General features: G+C 42.3%; 1 protein-coding gene across 6 annotated transcripts; it reads left to right on the top strand.

Moving 5' to 3' along the window:
- Nucleotides 1-134: 134 nt before the first annotated feature.
- Nucleotides 135-20,113, top strand: adam23b (ADAM metallopeptidase domain 23b). 6 transcript variants are annotated; one of them, XM_031858389.1, is made up of 27 exons: nt 135-380; nt 1,055-1,308; nt 1,787-1,863; nt 5,913-5,976; nt 6,983-7,065; nt 7,202-7,265; nt 7,698-7,770; nt 7,878-7,948; nt 8,136-8,201; nt 8,377-8,445; nt 9,209-9,375; nt 9,862-9,946; nt 10,037-10,124; nt 11,322-11,373; nt 12,665-12,764; nt 12,848-12,919; nt 13,016-13,102; nt 13,190-13,270; nt 13,380-13,430; nt 13,538-13,601; nt 13,739-13,844; nt 14,746-14,865; nt 15,038-15,206; nt 16,275-16,386; nt 17,721-17,811; nt 18,602-18,806; nt 19,725-20,113. In XM_031858389.1, exons 1-27 carry the CDS (start codon nt 305-307, stop codon nt 19,869-19,871), a joined length of 2,694 nt encoding a protein of 897 aa, XP_031714249.1. In that variant the 5' UTR covers nt 135-304; the 3' UTR covers nt 19,872-20,113. The 6 variants fall into 6 exon arrangements, with proteins under 6 accessions (XP_031714249.1, XP_031714248.1, XP_031714247.1 ...); XM_031858388.1 differs by lacking the exon at nt 19,725-20,113 and having other exon boundaries at nt 1,091-1,308; nt 18,602-19,217; XM_031858387.1 differs by lacking the exon at nt 19,725-20,113 and having other exon boundaries at nt 18,602-19,217.
- Nucleotides 20,114-20,119: the final 6 nt, after the last annotated feature.

Genomic DNA, 20,119 nt, shown 5'->3' with positions numbered 1-20,119 from the left:
CACGGGCTTCCTGTGGCCCAGGAGGGAGGGAGGAAGGACATCTCTCTGCTCACCGAGGAGGAGCCTGCTGGTCGACTTCCAGTAGCTGCCTGGCCACCGCCTTCTTTCTGCTCACCCCCTCCCTCCCTCTCTCGTCCTCACCCTCCTCCTCCTCAGCCGCTACTGCAGCAGCGAGCAGCCCGGTGCCTCCTGGATCCATGAAGAGAGCCCCCCTGCACGGCACGTCCCCCGCCACGATGGGCCGCGAGCTATATACTGCGTTGAAGTGTTGATATTGAGATATTTCAGTTATCAAATATGAATCATGCATTTGATATTTCTGGCCACTTTGCTCGTGAGCATCCTTTCGCCTTGGCTTCATCCATCACTAGCGTCATCCGGTATGTATCGCAATAGCCTGCTGGCTTTTCGTGACACTTTTATCTAATTAGAAACACCTTTCACTTTCTGTGTTGGGCTAAAATAATATCTGATGATGTAGCCTACTGCAGGTGCACACTATCGCCCCCTCTAAAAAAAAAAAGAAAAGATATGTGATTTAATATGCGCCGTCTTCGGCGTGATGGTGCATGATGCAGACTACAGCATATCAGTATCTTTTGTTCAGCTTATAAAACAATAGTGCTCTTGATTATGTATGAGTATCATATTTAAAATAACTGTTGCTGGTACTCTTTTACTTCAAGTGCATGCTATTATATGCTGTTGTTATCAGAAGCTATTTGGATTTATATTGCATAATGCACACTGCATGTATCTATCTGGTGCAGAGTTTTTCACTTTGGAAATAAGCGTATCAAAAGTACCTTTCAAAGAAATGAAGCTGTTTATATTCTGTATTCTAAATCAGCCGTATGGGGTTGCCAGTGTAGGATGGCATGTAACCAGTCATTCCGAACTGTGTCCAGAAGAATCGCAATAAAGCCGTGGCCACTTGCCTCAGAATTATCAATGCGCTTCATGAATTAAGGATGACAGCTGGCTGTTTGTGTGTGTGTGTGTGTGCTGTGTGTGTGTGTGTGTGTGTGTGTATGTATGTATATGTGTGTGTCAGGTATTTCATGTCTGTGCGGTGGCAATTGTCTTGCAGTTTCTCAAGGAGTAGGGGACAAGGTTGAGAGGGACGCAGTGCCAGCCCTGCTGAAGCAACAGGCAACTGCAGCACCGGCTACAGACAACACAACACACCATGCAGTGGAGCATGTGATCACCTACCCCTCGCGTTTAATCTACTACCTAAACGAGGACTCGGAGAGCACCTACCATGACCTGGACACCCGGGCCAAGAACCAAGCCACAGAGCGGCAGGTAAGCCAGCATCGAAGCGGGATGGGTGAGGGAGATTGATACTGGGACGTTGTGAGAAGTTACTTCCTAGAAAAACCTTTGTGATCTATAGCAGGAATGTTTAGTCACATAGCATGCTGTGTGGACAAGGCTTTGAAGTTTTGAATCCAGATTATGTCTCGTATTAGACCTTAATGCTGTCTTTAGTGTCATGTTACTGCACACTGTCAGACAAAGCAAAGACACCCATCACATGAAGCACATTAACAGCTGCTTTATACGTTTAAGAACTGGAGTGATGCCAGACCGACCATGTTGAAGGAAGCTATTCTTCCAGTATGCCCACTGTGCATTACCATCTGCCATTTATCCGCCACATCTGTTATCTTTGTGCTGTAGAGGATGTTTAAGGTGCACTCTAGAGGATTTTATGTTCGTAGAAAGCTATAATGTTATGGTTTTGCATCATCTGCAGTCCCGACTCTTTTCTACCTTACAGGCAGTCCACCTCGCCCAAGCCAGTTTCCAGTTAGAGGCATTCGGCATCCGATTTGCCCTGGATCTATCATTGAACACGTAAGTCCTTCTCATCCTATCTAACTACAGTTCATGTAAGCTAAAACAATAGATTTTGGAGCGATTTAGTCCCTGTGGTCCAGTTGTTGATCTCTATTATTGTGGCAAAATGACGAGAAGAGATGACGAACTGAAGTTGCAACCAGCGGGAATTGTTTTAATAAGCTCACGCCCAACATACAACGAGTTTAGCAAATCCAAACAAATCCAAATGTATTACTTTTCACAGATCACTTTTATAGTCAAACTTCACCCATCTTAAGTTACTTTCCACCAATCAAACCAGTCCGTTGAACCAAAAACAAAGCACATCTGGTCTCTTCATTATGTCATGCTCTCACGTCCTCCTTTAGGTCAAGATAACCTTTTGGCAGAACACACGACTCATGTACGGGAAATATTTTGGTACAAATCTGAGAGATTTATTACAATTTGTCTGGCGTGCCCTGATCACTTCCTAAGAATGTTTCTATGAGCCAGAATGTGTTCACATAAGAAAGTTATATAAACGGTTCACTTGTGAATCCAAATGTGTTCAGTTCAATCCTAAGTTATATGATGATTTTCTTCAACACTATCCAGTTACAGGGGGCTACTTTCTTTGTTTACGTTTCAGTCAGACTCAGAGACAAGATTGTGGAATTATCAATTACCCGAATCTCTACAACGGAGGTGGGAAGTGCAAAGTTGGCACAACTCAGAGTCACAATTAGTCACATTTACAGGAAGTAAACCACGTTGAAATAAACCAAAATTTCCCTTTCATCATAACAAACCTCGAGACTTGTGGTTGAACTTCCAGTGTGAGTGAGTCGTCTGTCACTCACAAGAGTATCTGCTGTCAAGATCATGTTGACAGTTAATGTGCAGATGGTTGAAAATAGCAGAACGTCTGTATTTTTATTCCTGTGGAAACCTTCCTGCCACAACAGAGCCACACTGACACTCCCTATGGATATTATAAAAAATAATGCGGCATACTGTACAAAACATTATAAGAAAGTATTAAAAGGAAGCTGTGATTTAGGGTTTTATTAGTTTAATTCAGGGCTCTTAAGTTGTACTAATTTAAATGTAGGCATAGTGTAAACTAAATGTGCACTTTAAGCTGTATTAAGAAGGAAAAGTTTAAAAAGAATATAATTAATTTAAATAAAGATTGGATATTACTAAAACATCATTAAGCCCTAATAGGCCACAGTGGAAGTCTGTATTAGGGCGTCAAAATGACCAGAAGTCTGAGTAAGCAATATGTGTCATAGCTAACACCAAATCGACAACAACTGTGAATCCCGTCTGGAGATGACTGTTGTTTGTAACTGATACATTGTTTTATATGTCATATCAGTGATTAATACAGCGTCAGTCGACGATCGCTTAATTAGGGAAACTGTAATTGAATAGGTCGGCGCGCTAGTTTCCAGAATCCTAGTTTCCAGAGTGCTAAAAGCAATGTTAGTTTAGCCGCCAGACTACAGACAGACTGTTTAAGACAAGGATTTGGAAAACCAAAGTCTCTATCTTTAATGAGGCTTAATTGGTTTGCATCAAAATCAGCAGAGAGACAGTTACTCTGCGGTCTGTGATCACTGTCCCATTCGGAGACACGAGGCTCCGGACACTCAATGGTATTGATTTACTGCCTTTGCAAAGTAGCCGGTCTGCATGTGCGAAGGCTTAATGTACGTGTGTAAAGGACTTTAAAAATGTTGATTTGATTCCAAGTTCCTTGATGTGATAAAATATTGTAATTGTATATTGTCTGCATTGCTGAGTGATGTTAGATGTTACTCTAGTTACTTTAAAATGTAATGTCATCACTTTAGCAAAATTAAAACTATCTTAAGTAGTATTGAAAAGCTCTACTAGGTTGGTTGAAGACATTTTTATGCTCTGGATGCTATCTTTGTAGAAGTTTGAGTATCATTTCAATTGCCACAGTAGAATCCTTCAAAGTGCAGATTTCAGCAGTTACCTGCAGTAAATAGTTGTTTTATTGTGCAACTGTACAAGGTCAGATAATACAGGAGAGGCTCCGGGAATTATGAATTTTGCTGTTGAGCTTCTTGTTGTTAGGAGACCACATAGCTGACTGTTTATTGAAGAGTTGATGCTCATGTATCAGGTAGGTCGATGGGAGAGTCATCATCAATATTCAATGTCTGTGTTTTTCTTCTCTCTGTTCTAAATTGAATATACACAGTTAGGTTTTGTGGAAATGAAAGAAAGCAGAGGTCAAATATTGTCACACTTCTGTGTTTTGTGCACATGTGTTGTTTGCAGCATATGTTAAGTAGCATAGAGACAGATACAGGAAGAATTGCACTCTTGCCCTGTCATTCCCAGCTCAAACAATCACGCGTCACGTTTAAGAGACGTCCTGTACATTATCGTCAGACACTAAGGAAACACCACTTAATACAGCATTACCTCTTTACAGCAGCTGCACAGAGGCTTGGAAGCGTGACCTTGATTCCTAGCTGTTTGCTTGTACCGTAGGTTATCTGTGAGATACATGAGCTAACTTCAGAGTGTGCCTTTTTGTTTTGAGAGAACAGGGGTTTGAATTCTGCTTGGTGTCGTAGCTGCGACAGTACTGATCTAAATATAGATAGGTCTGCAACCTGCCAATGGGTGCTACTTTATCTGCAAACCTCTTACTGTACCTCGGACTGCAAACCATGTTTTTCTCAGTTGAAACGAATCATATATTCAATAAAAATGCGAATTAGAAAAGTGAATAGTTTTAGTGCTGCTTGTTGAGAGCATCTCTGTTTTTTTAGACTCATTATTTCCAGGTGTTGGAGGTATGAACAGTAATGACAAAAGTCACTACAGGATTTAGAGCTGCATTTGATCTGTCGCCAGACGTTAGAACCTCCTGCAGTTCTTTTTGGTCCTCCCTCACTGTCTCGCTTCCCAGATGCCGCTGCTGCTGTATTGTGAACCGAGACACCTCAGGGCAGGACTCCCTTCTCAAGATCTCCACACACTTTCACAGCTCTCTCACACACACACACACACACACACACATCCATACAGACACAGTGTCTTTACCCCTCCATGCGCTGCAGTGCTGCCCTCACACGCACACACACACACACACTCATACAAACACCAACTAAGCGTAGCCCACTATCCTCGCCCTGCCTCATCTGTCACGCTATTAATAGCCCCTCACTCAGGAATCTCTCACATGCCTGGACTCTCCTTTCATAATGGTGCACTTCCTGCTCTCGTGCCGCCGAGAATCACTCAAAAATGTCACACTGCTGGTGTTACAAAACTAGATCCATCACTTCCATCTTTTCTTTTTATTCCCCCAGCTGCAACGCCACTACATGCGTATGTAGAGGAGGATGTTTTTTTGATGTGCAAGGTTACTAGGAAAGAAAGCGCCATTGTGGCAGAAATCGCAGTCTCTTGAAGTCAGCTGTCAGCTAACAGATTGAGTGTGTGAAACGGTGAAGGGACGCTGACTCAGACAGCGGGGACTGCCGGGAGGACCGTGGTGTTCAAGGTGAAACCGAGGCCTCGCAATCATTCATCACATTAGGCGTCGTCGTTTCTGTTCCTGTTATGTGTGCTGTTTCTCAACCAGTGACGTTATTTCGGGAGATTTGAGGAAGAACCATGTTCTGTAGATGAGCTTCTGTAAACTGTAGTTTTGTGATGATGGATTTTAATCCTCTGTTTCTTTATGATAACCTAAGGCCAGTTTGCAAAATTATTGAGTGGCTGTGAATCTTGTTGTGACAGTATTTATTGGAGTAAATTCTTCATAATTTTTCCTGAGGGGAGGCAACATTTAACATATCCGCTGCACTTTTTGAGATGCCATGGGAGTGTTTGTGCAGGCTTATCCAGGCACAGTGGTGATGAGTGTTCTTGTTTAAATGGCAACCAAAGCACTACTCACCGCTAGTTGAAAACCACAATGTGTGAGTCAGAGAAAGCAAAAGCAGAGAGATTCTATTTGTGTGTTTTATTCTTATTGTCACTGCATCACATCCGTTCACCTTAATCAACTGCAATCTCTATTTTTACAGCGACTTGCTGTCTTCAGATTATGTTGAGATCCACTATGAGGCGGGCAAACCTGTTTTGTCAAAGGTAACGTCTTCGTTATTTGTGACTGAAATGTTACAGCACACATCTGTTCAGCTGCTGTTTTTATTTTGTCACCCACATTGTGGGTAAAGCAAACGGCATAAATATGCTTTGTCTCAACTTTCGGAAATAGACTTTGAAACAAAAGGCAGGAACAGATGTGTGTTGATTTCATGTAAATCAGTTTGCTTGTCAGCTTGTTTTATCACGCATTTTGCAAATTGGTAATCATATTTACACTGCAACTGTCACATCAAGGAAATCTTCTTTTGCAGACTAAGAAAAAGAACAAAATGTACAGGAAGAAGAGATGGGTAGATAGATGTACAGAAAGACGAGATAGATAGTGATAGATAGGCTGGTAGGTGGATTAAAATGTGAAAGTACATGATTTTCACTGAAAAAAAGAAGAGAGGAGATAAAGAGAGGAGGGAGAAAACAGGTTGGGAATGAGAGCTGGTTCCGGCTGCTGCTGCTGCTGCTGCTGCTGCTGATTCAGGCACAGGGCTGGGCATACTGTAGCTGAATCAGCAGGGTTTCGCTCTCCTGCAGCCTCCTGCTGGATCTCTGGTCACATGACGACAGAGAGAAAGCCCTCTGCAGTATCAGTGCAGCGTGGGATGGGTGAAGAGAGAGAGGCAGAGAGAGAGGGGGGTGAATGTCCTCTGCTCACCCTGGATCTGACAGCTGAGTCACAGATAGCGCCAGGACCCACCTTGCAATGTTTCAACTTCATCTTAACAAGCAAAGACCCCCTGCTGAAATGCTTTGCAAATGTACCAAATCGGCATCTGTAAGACAAGCTGTTACCTCCTCTGAGATGTTAGAAAATTCCAACACATGATAATTAAGTGAAAAATATGACACATTCACCATGTAATAGTGAATTTGAGTTATCATCATGGTCAGTGTATGCACATTTCTGTGTGTTGTGATGCGAGTAATTCTTCTTTAGTTATGGCTGGGGATTGCTGTGATGCTGCATTAGCACTCTGTCTTCTTCCCTCAGGGCGGTGAGCACTGTTACTACCACGGCCAGGTGAGAGGGAGTGATAACTCCCATGTGGCCTTATCTACCTGCAACGGGCTGCAGTAAGTGAACAGCAGAATTGTGTGTAATCCTTGCCGTGTTCAGAATAATTCTGGATGCACTCATCTCTGCTCCTCAGCTCCTATTGACTCAGTATCGACTGCCTTCTCTCTCTTTTCTACTCTCTCTGCCCGGCAGTGGGATGTTTGACGATGGAGTCTATGTGTATCTAATTGAGCCCTTACAACAGACTCATTCAATCGTAAGTTATTCCTCTCGCAGAGAACCAAAATATGTATCATACAAAGGTTGTGACCCGCTCGCCTCCACCTCACATGCACAACACCCTCTGCTGTTTACTACTTTTTTAGTTTTTAGTAGTATTTGTATACGGCTGGACAATATGGTTGAAATCAATATCAATATATTAATAAGGATATTTATTATATTATATTGATTTCAGTATGCATCACGGTATAAAACATTTATGTAACTGAGATACAACTTGTTTATTAGTGTGCTTCAGAACTGCTGGTAGCTGAGCTAGGCTAACTGTTTCCCCCTGTTTCCAGTCTTCATGATAAATTAACCTGCTGCTGGCTGTAGCTTAATTTTCAACAGACAAACTCAAGGGTGGTATCAATCTTCTCATCTTACTCTCGGCTGTTAACACTTGTTTGCCTCGCCCCTGCAGGATACAGCTGCAAGGCCTCACAAACTAAGAAGAACATCCTCCCTTCAGTGGAACAATGATTCAGAGGAACAGGGTAAGAAAAACAAAACCCTGTGGGCTGGAACTCATGAAAGAGGTTTACAGAACCCAGTTGTAAATCTGTGAGTTGAAATGTCACTATTTCCTTGTGTGTGGTCATAGTTGAGGAGGAGGAGCAGCTCTTCTCAGAGCTGGATGACTTGTCCTGGCTGAAGCGCAGGAAAAAGCGAGCAGTAAGTCTCTGATCTCACCTCTCTCAAACGTAATGCAACAAACATTAGTTCACCCACCCTTGAATTATTATGCAATGAATTGAATAATAATTGGATTGTGTGGTCAATGTCAAATACGTGGTCTTAATGGAACTATAAAGAAAACAATCCTCTTCCTGATAATTGTTGGTGGTTCATTATTTTGCAGATGCCTCGCAGTGTATTTGAGGAGATGAAGTATTTGGAGATCATGATTGTCAGTGACCACAGTATGGTATGTAACTAGTAGCTTCTCATACATATAAAAGAAACCTCATTAATATTTCAGACCTACTCTGCTTTTTTCCCCCCCACAAGAAGAAGCAGTGAATTTAGCATACTATACTGAGTGAGCACCATCAAATCACTGCAGCTTATTTATCTTTGTGCTTTTTTCTCTGGGCCTGCAGTATAAACGACACAAGACCAAGCAGCACACAAGGAATTTTGCCAAGTCGGTGGTGAATTTTGTGGATGCTGTGAGTAAACTGTTTCGTTACTGCTGTTTAGTTAAGTGCTAACTAGCAATTGTTAGTGTTAGCATGCTAACATACTACACTAATATGGTGAACATAGTAACTATAGTAGCGTGTTTGCATTGTTATTGTGATTATGAGCATGTTAACATGCCGACATTAGGCTTTAGCTAACTCAAAGCTGCTCTGTTCTTAATTAGAGCCTGACATTGCTGGAAGGAGTACTCATACATTTAACATAAGTAAAAGTAGCAATACCACTCTGTTACAAGTAAAAGTTGTCCAATGTTGCAGCTGACGGAGGTGGATCACATTTGTTGTTTGAGTACAGCAGAATATAACATTTCACCCATGATAAGGTAGCCTCGATGTTGCATAAGTACAACACAGGCATTGAGACAACTGCCAAATATGTCCTTACAGTGTGAACCTATTGATTAATTGTTCAGTACAGCTAAAGTCCTCCTCATGTGTCATAATGGAGTACGTCGCTTTAAACCTGATTCGGTCTTACTACAGTCTTATTGTTAGTCCTTATGGTATTGTGCTGGTGTTTGCACTCGTCATGTGTATTAACACTCCCCTGTTCCTCCTTTTCCCCAGTGTCCTGCATCCCCTCATCTGTCCTCCTCAGACAGTACAGATTCAAATTCACACCCAGTGTTGTTCTCCTCTCCTTGTGCTGTTGCTGCTCTCTCTCTCTGCCTCTCGCTCTCTCTCTCTGCCTTTCTTTATTCCTCCCATTCACTGCGCGCTTCAATGGCAGATCTTCAAAGAGCAGCTACACACACGAGTGGTGCTCGTTGCTGTGGAGATCTGGACAGACAAGGATCAGATCCCCATCAGCGTGAGGCCGCTGGAGATGCTGCGGGATTTCTCCAAGTACCGGCAGCAGAGCATCAAGCATCATGCCGACGCTGTGCACCTCTTCTCGTAGGTTCTTAATTTAAATATAATGTGTTTGCATCACCCTTTGGTGCATCTTCTTTATTAATATAGATTTTAAGCCAGGATTGAAGCTTTATTTGCAATCATTTTTCTTTGAATTTCCAGCGTTTTCTTACATTTTTTTTACGTCCTATTTTATTTTAAACTTACTATAGGATAGTTTCCATTGTATTTATCTGTGATGGACGTGTATTTAGTTTGAATATAAAGACTGCCAGCAGTATAAGTACACAGATAATACAGACTGCTTCTGCATACAATAACAAACCAAAATCTTAGTTTGAGAGGATTCCTATGCAGCCTGTTCTAAGCTTTGGCTCCTTGTTCTCATTATATTCTCTCTGTATGTCTATGTAAGTTCATGGGAATGAAACACCACTGTGTCTTCAGAAGTGAATATTTACATAAATGTCTTCCTAGGTGATGTTGTTTTGTTCATGTGTAACTCTTCGTCTTCCATCGTTCTTGTAGAAATGTGACCTTCCACTATCGCAGAAGCAGCGCGGCATACTTTGGAGGCATGTGTTCTGTGAGCCGAGGAGTAGGGGTCAATGAGGTGAGACTTGCTGTCGTAACACTGAGCATCACTCTGCATCACAGAGAGTGGCTGCAGGTGAATAATCCCTGGTCTCTGCTGTGTCCACAGTACGGCACCAGCTGGTCCATGGCAGGCTCTCTATCCCAGAGCCTGGCTCAGAACCTGGGTATCCAGTGGGACCCAGCCTCCAGGAGAAGTACACATGATACACATGTTGTTATCTCTCAGCTAGTATAAATGAAGGGCAGGCTATTAAGAGACAAAATCTCAATGTTCAGATCACTAAAATTACAAAAAACATATTTTTCTCTTACCCCTAGTTGTATTCAGCCATGCAGATAGTTTTAGATTTATTGTAAATTACGTCGGACACAACTGTCAATTGAACTTATTTTAATTTGCTGATGTTTCAAGATAAAAATAGATCGAGACTCTGGTTGTTCTTTTGTCCCTTCTTTAATGTTTGGTAGAAAATAGAAATAGCATAATAGTATAAAAATATTAAAACTGTCTACCGAGTAGTCTGTGGTTCGACCTGTTTAATCTGAGACACAGTAGGCATGTTTCTTGTAAATGTTGTGCTTTGATCCCCACAACATTCAATTCCCCTTCCATTCAATTCCCCTTCCAATTCCCCATTTCAATTCCCCTTCCATTTCATTGGCAGTTTAAATCTTAAAACTTCAGCAAATAAACCATAACTGTTGGCAAGGCTAGAAGCCTACAGGCGTAAGTAGCATAATATATTGTTTTGTGTTTTGTGATGTGTCCAATAAGTACGTAAATGGCCTGAATGAAAGAAAGTACATTTTTTTGTAATCTACATTCGAAAAAGTGGGGTTTGCTCAGATTTGATCTTTAGATACCTAAATGTAAAGCGGGATATAGTGACTATAGAACAAAAACATGCCTTTTGACTGGACCAAACTGTCTCTTGTCAACTCTTACATGTGCCAGAGGAGACAGATGGAGAGATGCACTGATTTTCTTGGCGAAAGTCGTGCAAAAGTAGACTTCCAGTCAGGCTTGAAGTGGGATGATTTATGCCATTAGTTTCAAGATCACAGTGCTTAATGAGGCAGAGTCAGAGTAGAGCAGCTGCCATGTTTGAAGCTCAACCATCAGAGAGATTATTTTTATGGTCCCAAAACTGGCCAAGCTTGAGAGGAGATTCTGAGTATGTCAGTAAAAAAATAAAATTATTCAGCTGGAAGATCAGGTTCTAAAGCCACTGATCAATTCTCACTGAGATGATAAAGTAGAAATCATGTTCACATAATGTATTTGAATGCTTGTCTTAAAAAGAAAACTTGTAAGTGTGTCTATTTCTGTCAGTGCATCGCTCTCACTGACTGCTTCTGTGTTTTTTCTATCCTCTCTTTCCTGTTTGCAGAGGAATGTGGTTGTGTTGACTCGTGGACTGGCTGCATAATGGAGGACACTGGGTAATGTCCAACATACCCCCTGAGACACACATACAGTGGAACAATTGGAGACGCTTGTTTATGGTCACTCCAAGGTGTAGTCACCGCTCTGGGAGTGTGGGAATGAATGCAGAACTGGTAGATAAATGTTCTGTTTTGACCTAACTGATTATTCAGAATCTCTGTCAAGTGTCGACCCTTTTGTTTTACACAATTTCTAACCAAACATTTAGTCAGTAAAAGAATAAACTGATCAGTGCATGTTAATACCAGGTGTAATTGTGGTCAGTATGCTTTTATCAACTACTGCTATGTGATGAAATGGACAAGGGGCGCATTATACATAACTTTATACTCAAAGGAGCAGCAGTATCTCTTTCACGGTCCCCGTACATGAAGGCATTTCATTGCTGCTTTTTTTTAATCATACTAAATCATTGTTCCGTTCCCACATACCGTTCAGTGTTTTCATCTGCTCCCATTGTTATTTTTTTATTTATTTCCTGGGCTTTGCTGAATGGTGCATCAACAGTTCAATATAGCAGTAAATAAATGGACAAAGATCTTAATTTAACATAATTTTAATGTAAACTGATCCGTGCTTTTACCTCGTTCTCAATCTATTCTGACAGTATTCTCACAGGTTATCTGCTTTTTTTAAAAAGTCTTATAAAGAATTATATTAAATTTCTTTAGAAGGTAATAAAAAGAGTTAAGTTAGATTTATGAATGTCTTAAATATGTTCTCTCTCCTGTCTTAGGCATGTTAGTTCACAAAAGTATCTGATTGCTGGCTGCCAGGAGACATTATACACTTATTAAGTAAACATGTGATAGTTTCGATGATAGTTTGTTCAATAATCTTTTTTTGTAGAGTTCACAAAAGGCTTTAGCAAACACTGTCTCTCCCGTTAGCTACAGCTGGAAGCTCATCGTTTCATAATGGGAACATCCTATCCAGGTCCAAGTTGCATTAGTTCAATTATTATGTTAGTTGGAATTATTGTTATACAGTATATCGCTGGGAAGTAGTGACAAATATGTAATATAGTAACAAATAATCGCAGGACATTTCATTCCCACTGGTTTTTCATCATACTTTCAAACTTTGGATGGTAGGATTGTGAGACAGGTAATAAATTATATGTGGAATGAACAGGTAAGCAGTGTGTGTGTGTGCAAAATATGCTCTAATTTAGAAAGCTGCTCATCACACACATGGCACCCGACAGCATTTTGAACCATGCTTCCATCATGATTGGTCGGCACTGACAGTTCTGGTTAATTATCACCTGGTATTCTCTCTCTTCAGGGTCCAGCACCCGCGGAGATTCTCCAAATGCAGCATCTCAGACTACAAGGAGTTCCTTTTGAAAGGTGGAGGCTCGTGTCTGTTCAACAGGCCGACCAAGGTTAGACTCTCACAACTCTGCCCCAGCTGCCATGAATCACACGTCTGCTCCACCCTTTACACTCTCCTGTCTTCTTCTGTTAGCTGTTCGAGTCCACAGAATGCGGTAATGGATTTGTGGAAGTGGGAGAGGAGTGCGACTGCGGAGCGAGAGCGGTACGGTTTTTTTTTTTACTCCAGAAAGTCAGATCTGTTTGTTGTCGTCTGTTTGTTCAGATGGATGAAGATTTTTTTTCCCCCGTTTGTTTTCAGGAGTGCTACAAGGAATGTTGCAAGAAGTGCTCCCTCGCCAACGGGGCACACTGCAGTGATGGCCCGTGCTGCAATAACACATGTCTGGTATGAGTTTGGTCTTTTCTTTAAGTTTTACAGCACCAATGATTTATTTATACCTCTGACTTTTATCTTCTCTCCTTTTCTTGGCAGTTTTATCCACGAGGTTACAGTTGCCGCTATGCTGTGAACGACTGTGATATCTCAGAGACCTGCTCTGGGGACTCTGGACAGGTGTCCTTGTGTTGAAATGCTACATTTGCTTTGGTTTCTAAATACTCATTCTTTCAACGTTTAATATAGTGTGCATGGTTAAAATGAATTATTTTGTGACTGTTTGCAGTGCCCTCCCAATCTTCATAAACAAGACGGTTACTTCTGCCAGGTAAACCAGGTAGGCACCTGGTGACATCAGAAACAAAGCAGTCCTGCATCAGAATAGCAGTTTGGGAGCAGCTGACTGAGAATGTATTCACCACCTTGTTATTTATCTTTCTGAAGGGACGCTGCTACACCGGAGAGTGCAAGACCAGAGAAAACCAGTGTAAATACATCTGGGGGTCAAGTAAGATGAACATTCCTTTGGCTCGCATTAGCTCTTATCAGTAAAGTGTCAGAGTATCATCATACAGAGATACTGGACGAAAAGAGACTCTCTGTAGTCAGCGCTGTGCAGTTCACGCCTCTTCCTCTTTCCCTCAGAGGCTGGAGGTTCGGAGAAGTTCTGCTATGAGAAGCTGAACACAGAGGGCACAGAGAAGGGCAACTGTGGAAAAGATGGAGACAAATGGATCCAGTGTAGCAAACAGTGAGTTTCAAAGAAAGACAAATTAGATTAACTCTGGTATTTCATACATACCAGCAGGACAGTCCTTTATATTTCTACATAGAGACAGGGATGGTGTTTCCTTATTTTCTTTTATTACTGACATCAAAAGAGATTAATGATGTTTTGAAGCCAACCAATAGAGGGCAACAGAGGGCACATTGTGTGTACTGTTTTGCAGCCTTCACATCTTTCCTTGAGCTTGCAAGCCCAGCCCATTGACTTTTTGCAGCCGCTCTTTATTTGCAGTATTGTGTTTGGGCAGCAAGGCTCTCTAAATACATCCATATTGAAATCCAGGGCCACTTTTCAACATAAGATGATTTCCACAACTGACAACATATTTAAAGGAATACTTCACCATTGAAATAACTATTTGTATAACAATTACTCATCGCATGTTACCTTGAATTCTTAAAGAACACTTTGTTTTGCTCTCATGCCACCAAAATGATCGGAGAATCCGAAAATGGAGTAAATCCTTGATGAACTGAAGTAAAAGGAGGCAAAACTCTATCAAAACATCAGTTTACAAACTCTCACACAACTCCTGCAGTATAATCCAAGTCTAATTTTCCAGTCTTATGCTACTGTTTCAGGTGCGCTGTGAGTCCGTGCATGAGGTGGTAGTGGCTGAGGAGTTCGATTTTGGCAAAAATCCATGTTTGGGAAGTAATGAACATACGAGTGGATAACTTATACTGCATGAGTTGTGTGAGTGTATGAAAATGTATGTTTTGGTATAGTTTTATAGTTTTGCTGTTGATGGGTTGAATATGTGTAACAAAGTTTAAGTTTTTAGAAGAAAGAAGACCTGACAAGGCAAAATGTGTATTAAGTGGACGATTGGCATCTGCACAGACTTCTCTCTTGTATTTTTCAGTGATGTGTTCTGTGGTTACCTTTTGTGCACCAACATCGGCCGCAACCCACGCATCGGCATGATGAAAGGAGAAATCACCCTAGCCACCTTCAACCCTCAAGGCAGAATGGTAGACTGCAGGTAAAGACATGTATACTACCACATATTTAAGAGCTGTCCATGTCCTGGAACGTTTTCACTGTCGTCTGTAGTCCCATTCTTCTGGTTTAATCTTCCATGTATGAGTTTGTGCTCCCTCCCTCTCTTTCCGTATCTTTCTCCCCCTTTCCGTCCCTCCAACCTCTCTTCACAGTGGGGGTCATGTCCTTTTGGATGATGAGACTGATTTAGGCTACGTGGAGGATGGGTCTCCCTGTGGGCCGTCAATGATGTGCCTTGACCACAAGTGTCTGCCAATCCAGTCACTCAACATGAGCATCTGCTCTAGTGGACCTAATGGACAGGTGTGCTCTGCCCACGGGGTGAGTCCTGCCGTCCACTTTTACATTAAACAGTATTTAGACAAACAAATTAAAACAAATATTAAATTCTACAAATAAAAATAGAATAACATTTTAGGTAATATTCATCAAAAGCAATGCTACAGACGTGTGTTATCAATCACCCTGACTGACTCGGCTTCCATCTTTTGTGACATCACCAAATTTAACGAACTATTAGGAGCTGAAAGGTGTAAATTGTCTGCACATGCAGAGGTCTAATCAGGCAACATAAGTGAAATCACCCGTGTAGGTAGAAGTAGAATAATCTACAGAAGCTGCATGTCATATATGGGTAGCTTACTCTGTATTTATGCTCAATAGAAGCAATGGTCCATGCTTTTTTTTGAGTTAATTGTTGGTACATTTAATGCTGCAGATTTGTTTTTAGCTATGTGTTGGACAAGTCAAAACTTTCCTCTGTGAGAAAGGTCTGTTACTTCTTCCGGTGTTTTTCACAGGAGACACAGTCGCGGTAGGAAAAGCACAGGTGTAAATACTGAAATTAACGATGACTGAATTCCATTTAGCTGCTTCAGTTTCAGGGTCCTGGTTTTGTGCATGCTGGCTTACTGTCATGACTTACTGGGACACTTATAGAACGGAACCATTGTTAATGTTATTAGTAACACCTGTGCTATTCCTATGACAAGTCAAGATGTCCGCTGTGAGAAAGGCCTATTGGGTTGCAGTACATTGTGGTTCATCCAGCCATTGTTGTGTAATTCAATCAATTAGATTAAGGTCTGCCTGGAGACTGGCTCTGCTGTTGTTTGCATAATTATATCAGTCTTAACTAAGCAGCTGGCCTGGCTCAAAATGCCATTGTAGAGCTGTAATAGAGTTAATCTCATCTGGATCAGTTTACAGAAATGTGTCTTTATCTTTGTCAACTTTTTACAGTGTAGTAAGTGTCTACGTGGGAGCCTTTGTTAACTGTGGATGAACAATCCAGATGGTTCCTAAAAAGTATCCCAGTGTGTCAGCAACTTTATTTGCAGCTCTTGCGTTCCCCCCGTCACCTCATCTATTTTTGTCTGATCTGTACAGGTGTGCAACAATGAAGCCACGTGCACCTGTGACACCACCTGGGCGGGGACAGACTGTAGCATGCCTGATCCGCCTAAAGAGCCTGAGGCCACTCAGGACGAAGGACCCAAGGGTCGGTTTCCACCTCTTTCAACCTCTGCTGTCTGATAGAATGAATAACTCACAGGTTTATGTACACTGATTTGATTTAGCCAAGATTCACGCTGACTTATATACTGTATATATACGTTGTTGTTGTTGTCATTGTCAGTCGCACCGTTAGATCTGAGTCAGCACACAGTTTCACAGGTGTACTGGGGTCATAAAGACTTTCCATGTAAGATGGCGACTGCAGGAGAATAAAACAGCAGTGTTACATTTGTTACTTTTTTAGAAGATGAAATGAACACACAGTTCAAGTTGTACACCTGACACTTTGACCACAGGGGGGACGGGTGAAGTGGTTAAGGGGGCGGGAAGCGTCACAGAGGGAACCGTGTCACTTCATCCATGACTCTGAAGCAGAAGCCTGCTGTTTGTGTTTGACAGGGTGGTAATAATGCTCCTTTTCCCTCTGCACAGTGAGCGTGGCCACTAACAGGCTGATAGGGGCAGTAGCAGGGACCATTCTGGCCCTGGGGGTGATTTTTGGAGGCACAGGGTGGGGAATAGAGTAAGCATCTTTAACCCTTTCACGGCTCTTCCTCTCATAGTGGTGCCTCAGTGTGCGGGCGGTCTCGTGAGCCGGCCTGAGCCCGTGTGTGCGTCCCGGTGGCTTTGTGTTTTCTTGTGTGTTGGTGATGACCATATAATTGTCATGTGATTGGATGTATTCAGTGTTGTGTGATTGATTGATGGACTCCTCCTCCTCCTCTCCTGCCACCTCCTGTTGTTCCCCATTACTACAAGCCTCTTTCTTCATCCTCCCTCTTCTTCCTGTTGTCCCTTTTCTTTCTCTAATTCTTAGTCGTTATGTGGTTGCTCCTGTGATCCTCTCCTTTCTGGGGCATGTGGGGCATTTAGATGGAAAACAGTCCTGAGAAATGTCCAGTTAGTGACCTGGCTTGTCAGTCAGTGGTAGGCTGTGTGGTGACTGGGACCCCTAAAAACATTTCGACTGCTCATACTGCAAACCACATACACATATCAACTGTCAATCTCTGTTTGAGTAAACCTTTGTAGTGATGGATACCCAGGGTCTCGTCTTCTGCACAACCTAAATGGACAAACCATTGATAATCACTACCTCAGCTGACACCAGATAAATGAAAAGATTCCCAGTGCCTCTACTTCATTATCCTCATGTTACACACTTAAGGGGGCATGCAAACTCAGATTCAGTCATTTTGCTGTAACAGTACTTATGGTTATGTTTTCTGTTCCATGTGAAATCGTCATTGTACAGTTCCATGTTATTTATACAGTGAGTATAGAAACTCATGTCTTTTTCCCCATAACCCTTTACAGGTCCTAGTGCCACCAATCTAATAATAGGCTCCATCGCCGGAGCCATCCTTGTGGCTGCCATAGTGCTGGGGGGGACTGGATGGGGCTTTAAGTAAGCAACACGCCGCATGCCTCTCCTGCTGTAACTCTAGCATCCCTGCTGCTTCTAGACACCAGGGTTTGAGGTCCTGCTACAGAATATGGACCCCAGGGTGGACAATACACAAACGCATGCTTAACACATATCTTAACTGCTCAACTTCATCCAGTGTGCAGTCCTGGTTTTCATAGAGGAGGATGCGTGGATGGATGTGTAAAGGGTGATTTGGAGAGACACTGGGCTCCATGTGGGGCTTGTCTGTTGATCTGTAGCAGAACCTCAAACTGATTGGACGAGCAGAGCTTACGCTTGACATGCATGTTAAGTCCTGACAACAGAGGGGAAACAATCATTTTAATAGTTTAATAATTAAAAGAAAACGTGTGTATTCTTGTATTGATAAGTTGAAATTGTATCTCCCCTCTGAAATTCAAAGATAGGCCTCTAACATCTCTGTGTAGCCAGTCAATGTACTTCATTGTACAATAGTTTAATAAGTTCCAGTCTACTGCTAGCCTGCTGTCCTGAGCAACAGGGGTGTTACACATATTCATTTAAATAGGCCTAAAAGATAACTGAGAAATGCAATCCTGCAGCCACCAAAGCATGCCAGATAGCAAAGTATCATGGTCTTCACCAAAACAAACAAAAAATGAATGAAAGAAAACAGCATAAGAAACATTTCTGCATGTTAACTTGTTGATTTGGAGGAGGTCAGTTCATTGCACAAAGGCTGAGCCAAACCCAGATTGATTTGGTCCGGGGTTGTCATGCTTCATCACCTCCATGATCTTTTTCTCAGTCCGTTACTGTTTGAGGGTGAGACTTTAAATGGAGTGGTGAGAGCGACAGAGAGACAGAGAGACAGAAGCCAGGACCCTTTTTGTCAGCCTTTGTGCCATGGCTGGCCACACCCACCTAAGATGGCCAGGCTCCGCCCTAGAGCAGAGCAGGACTCTCGGACCCCGGCCACACCAGCTGCCATTGCTGCCTGCTTCACAGACCTGGTACAGACACGGCGCATTGCACTGCATGAACCACGCACAACAATAGTGCCACCTTCGATCGGCCTGCTATTGGAACAGGTGCATGACAGAGTGATAGAAGCCCCACAACAAGCCGCAGTACGGGGAGGTTATGCATCACTCCTGTTGTCGTATTGTTGTTGTCCCACTGTTGTGGTAGTAGTTATTGTTGCTGCTGCTGCTGTGGTTGTTGTATATGTGGTTGTCTCCTCTGTCCCTCTTCTGTAGACTATATTTTATGTTAGCTCTTTCCTCCCAGATTGTTATGTTTTGAGTGGAACCAATGTCTTTCCCATCCAAACTGGTAATGAGACATGTCTCCTACACTTCTTCACCTTGTAAACTGATGTTGCACGCACAAGCCAGTCGGAAGTTGCCTGCAAGAGGGCAAAAGAGGACATTTATATTCATAGACCTTCAAAATTAATTTATTAGCTCATTTGAAAGTTTTTTCATTTAGGTCGCTTCTTTCCGATGCTCAGTGTCACCAAATCGTGACGCAGAAGAAAATATGAAGACTTAAGTGGAATGGATCCAAAATAGAAATGGACTTCATTATGTTGACCATACTGCCAATCATCATGAATTAGGATGTAAAGATTTGTGAATATAAATACCTCTGACTGCCTCTTTACAGTCAAGGCCAAACTGGCTCAACAGGGACCTGCCTTTTATCACTTGTTGGAAGACCTCGAATAATCATATAACCGTGGAGAATATTTTTTTATTTTCTGCTTTTGAACATAACAATAGCTAATGAATTTAGTTAGTGGCATTTTACTTATGAGTCTACTATTGTAAACTGAGGAGATGAGTGTGGTTGCTTGTCCAGGTTGCACTAGCTGTGTTACAGATGTGATTACAGCACACACTGACTTCTGTTTCTTGTCTCCATGTAAGAAATGTGAAGAAACGGCGATACGACCCCAACGCTTCAGCCATTTAACCCGAGGAGAGATGGCAATCACAGAAGGACTCCTTCAAGGCTTCCTTAGTTGGCTACCTGACAGCTGGACTGCACTTATTGCTGCTGATCTTTGGCATTAGATTTACTTGAAAAAGACATAGTGGACGTTTTAACAAATTCCATCGTAGTGACGTTAGAAATGCAGCCTTTTCAACTCCACCTCACCCATATAACAAACCCCCACCCCCCACTCTGATCTCTAGAGTGACAGAGCTCCTCTTCCATCCTTTAGTGCCAGTGCACAGGCGTTCAGGCGGAATCCACACCACTCTCTCACCTGGCATGACTATCCGCACAAAAGCGTGCTGCTTGCTGGCCCCCCCCCCCC

This window comes from Anarrhichthys ocellatus, unplaced genomic scaffold, assembly GCF_004355925.1.
Source record: "Anarrhichthys ocellatus isolate YVR2014 unplaced genomic scaffold, GSC_Weel_1.0 scaffold20, whole genome shotgun sequence".
Lineage (NCBI taxonomy): Eukaryota > Metazoa > Chordata > Actinopteri > Perciformes > Anarhichadidae > Anarrhichthys > Anarrhichthys ocellatus.
Note: the sequence above shows the minus strand (reverse complement) of the source record. Positions and strands in the feature narration are given on the sequence as shown.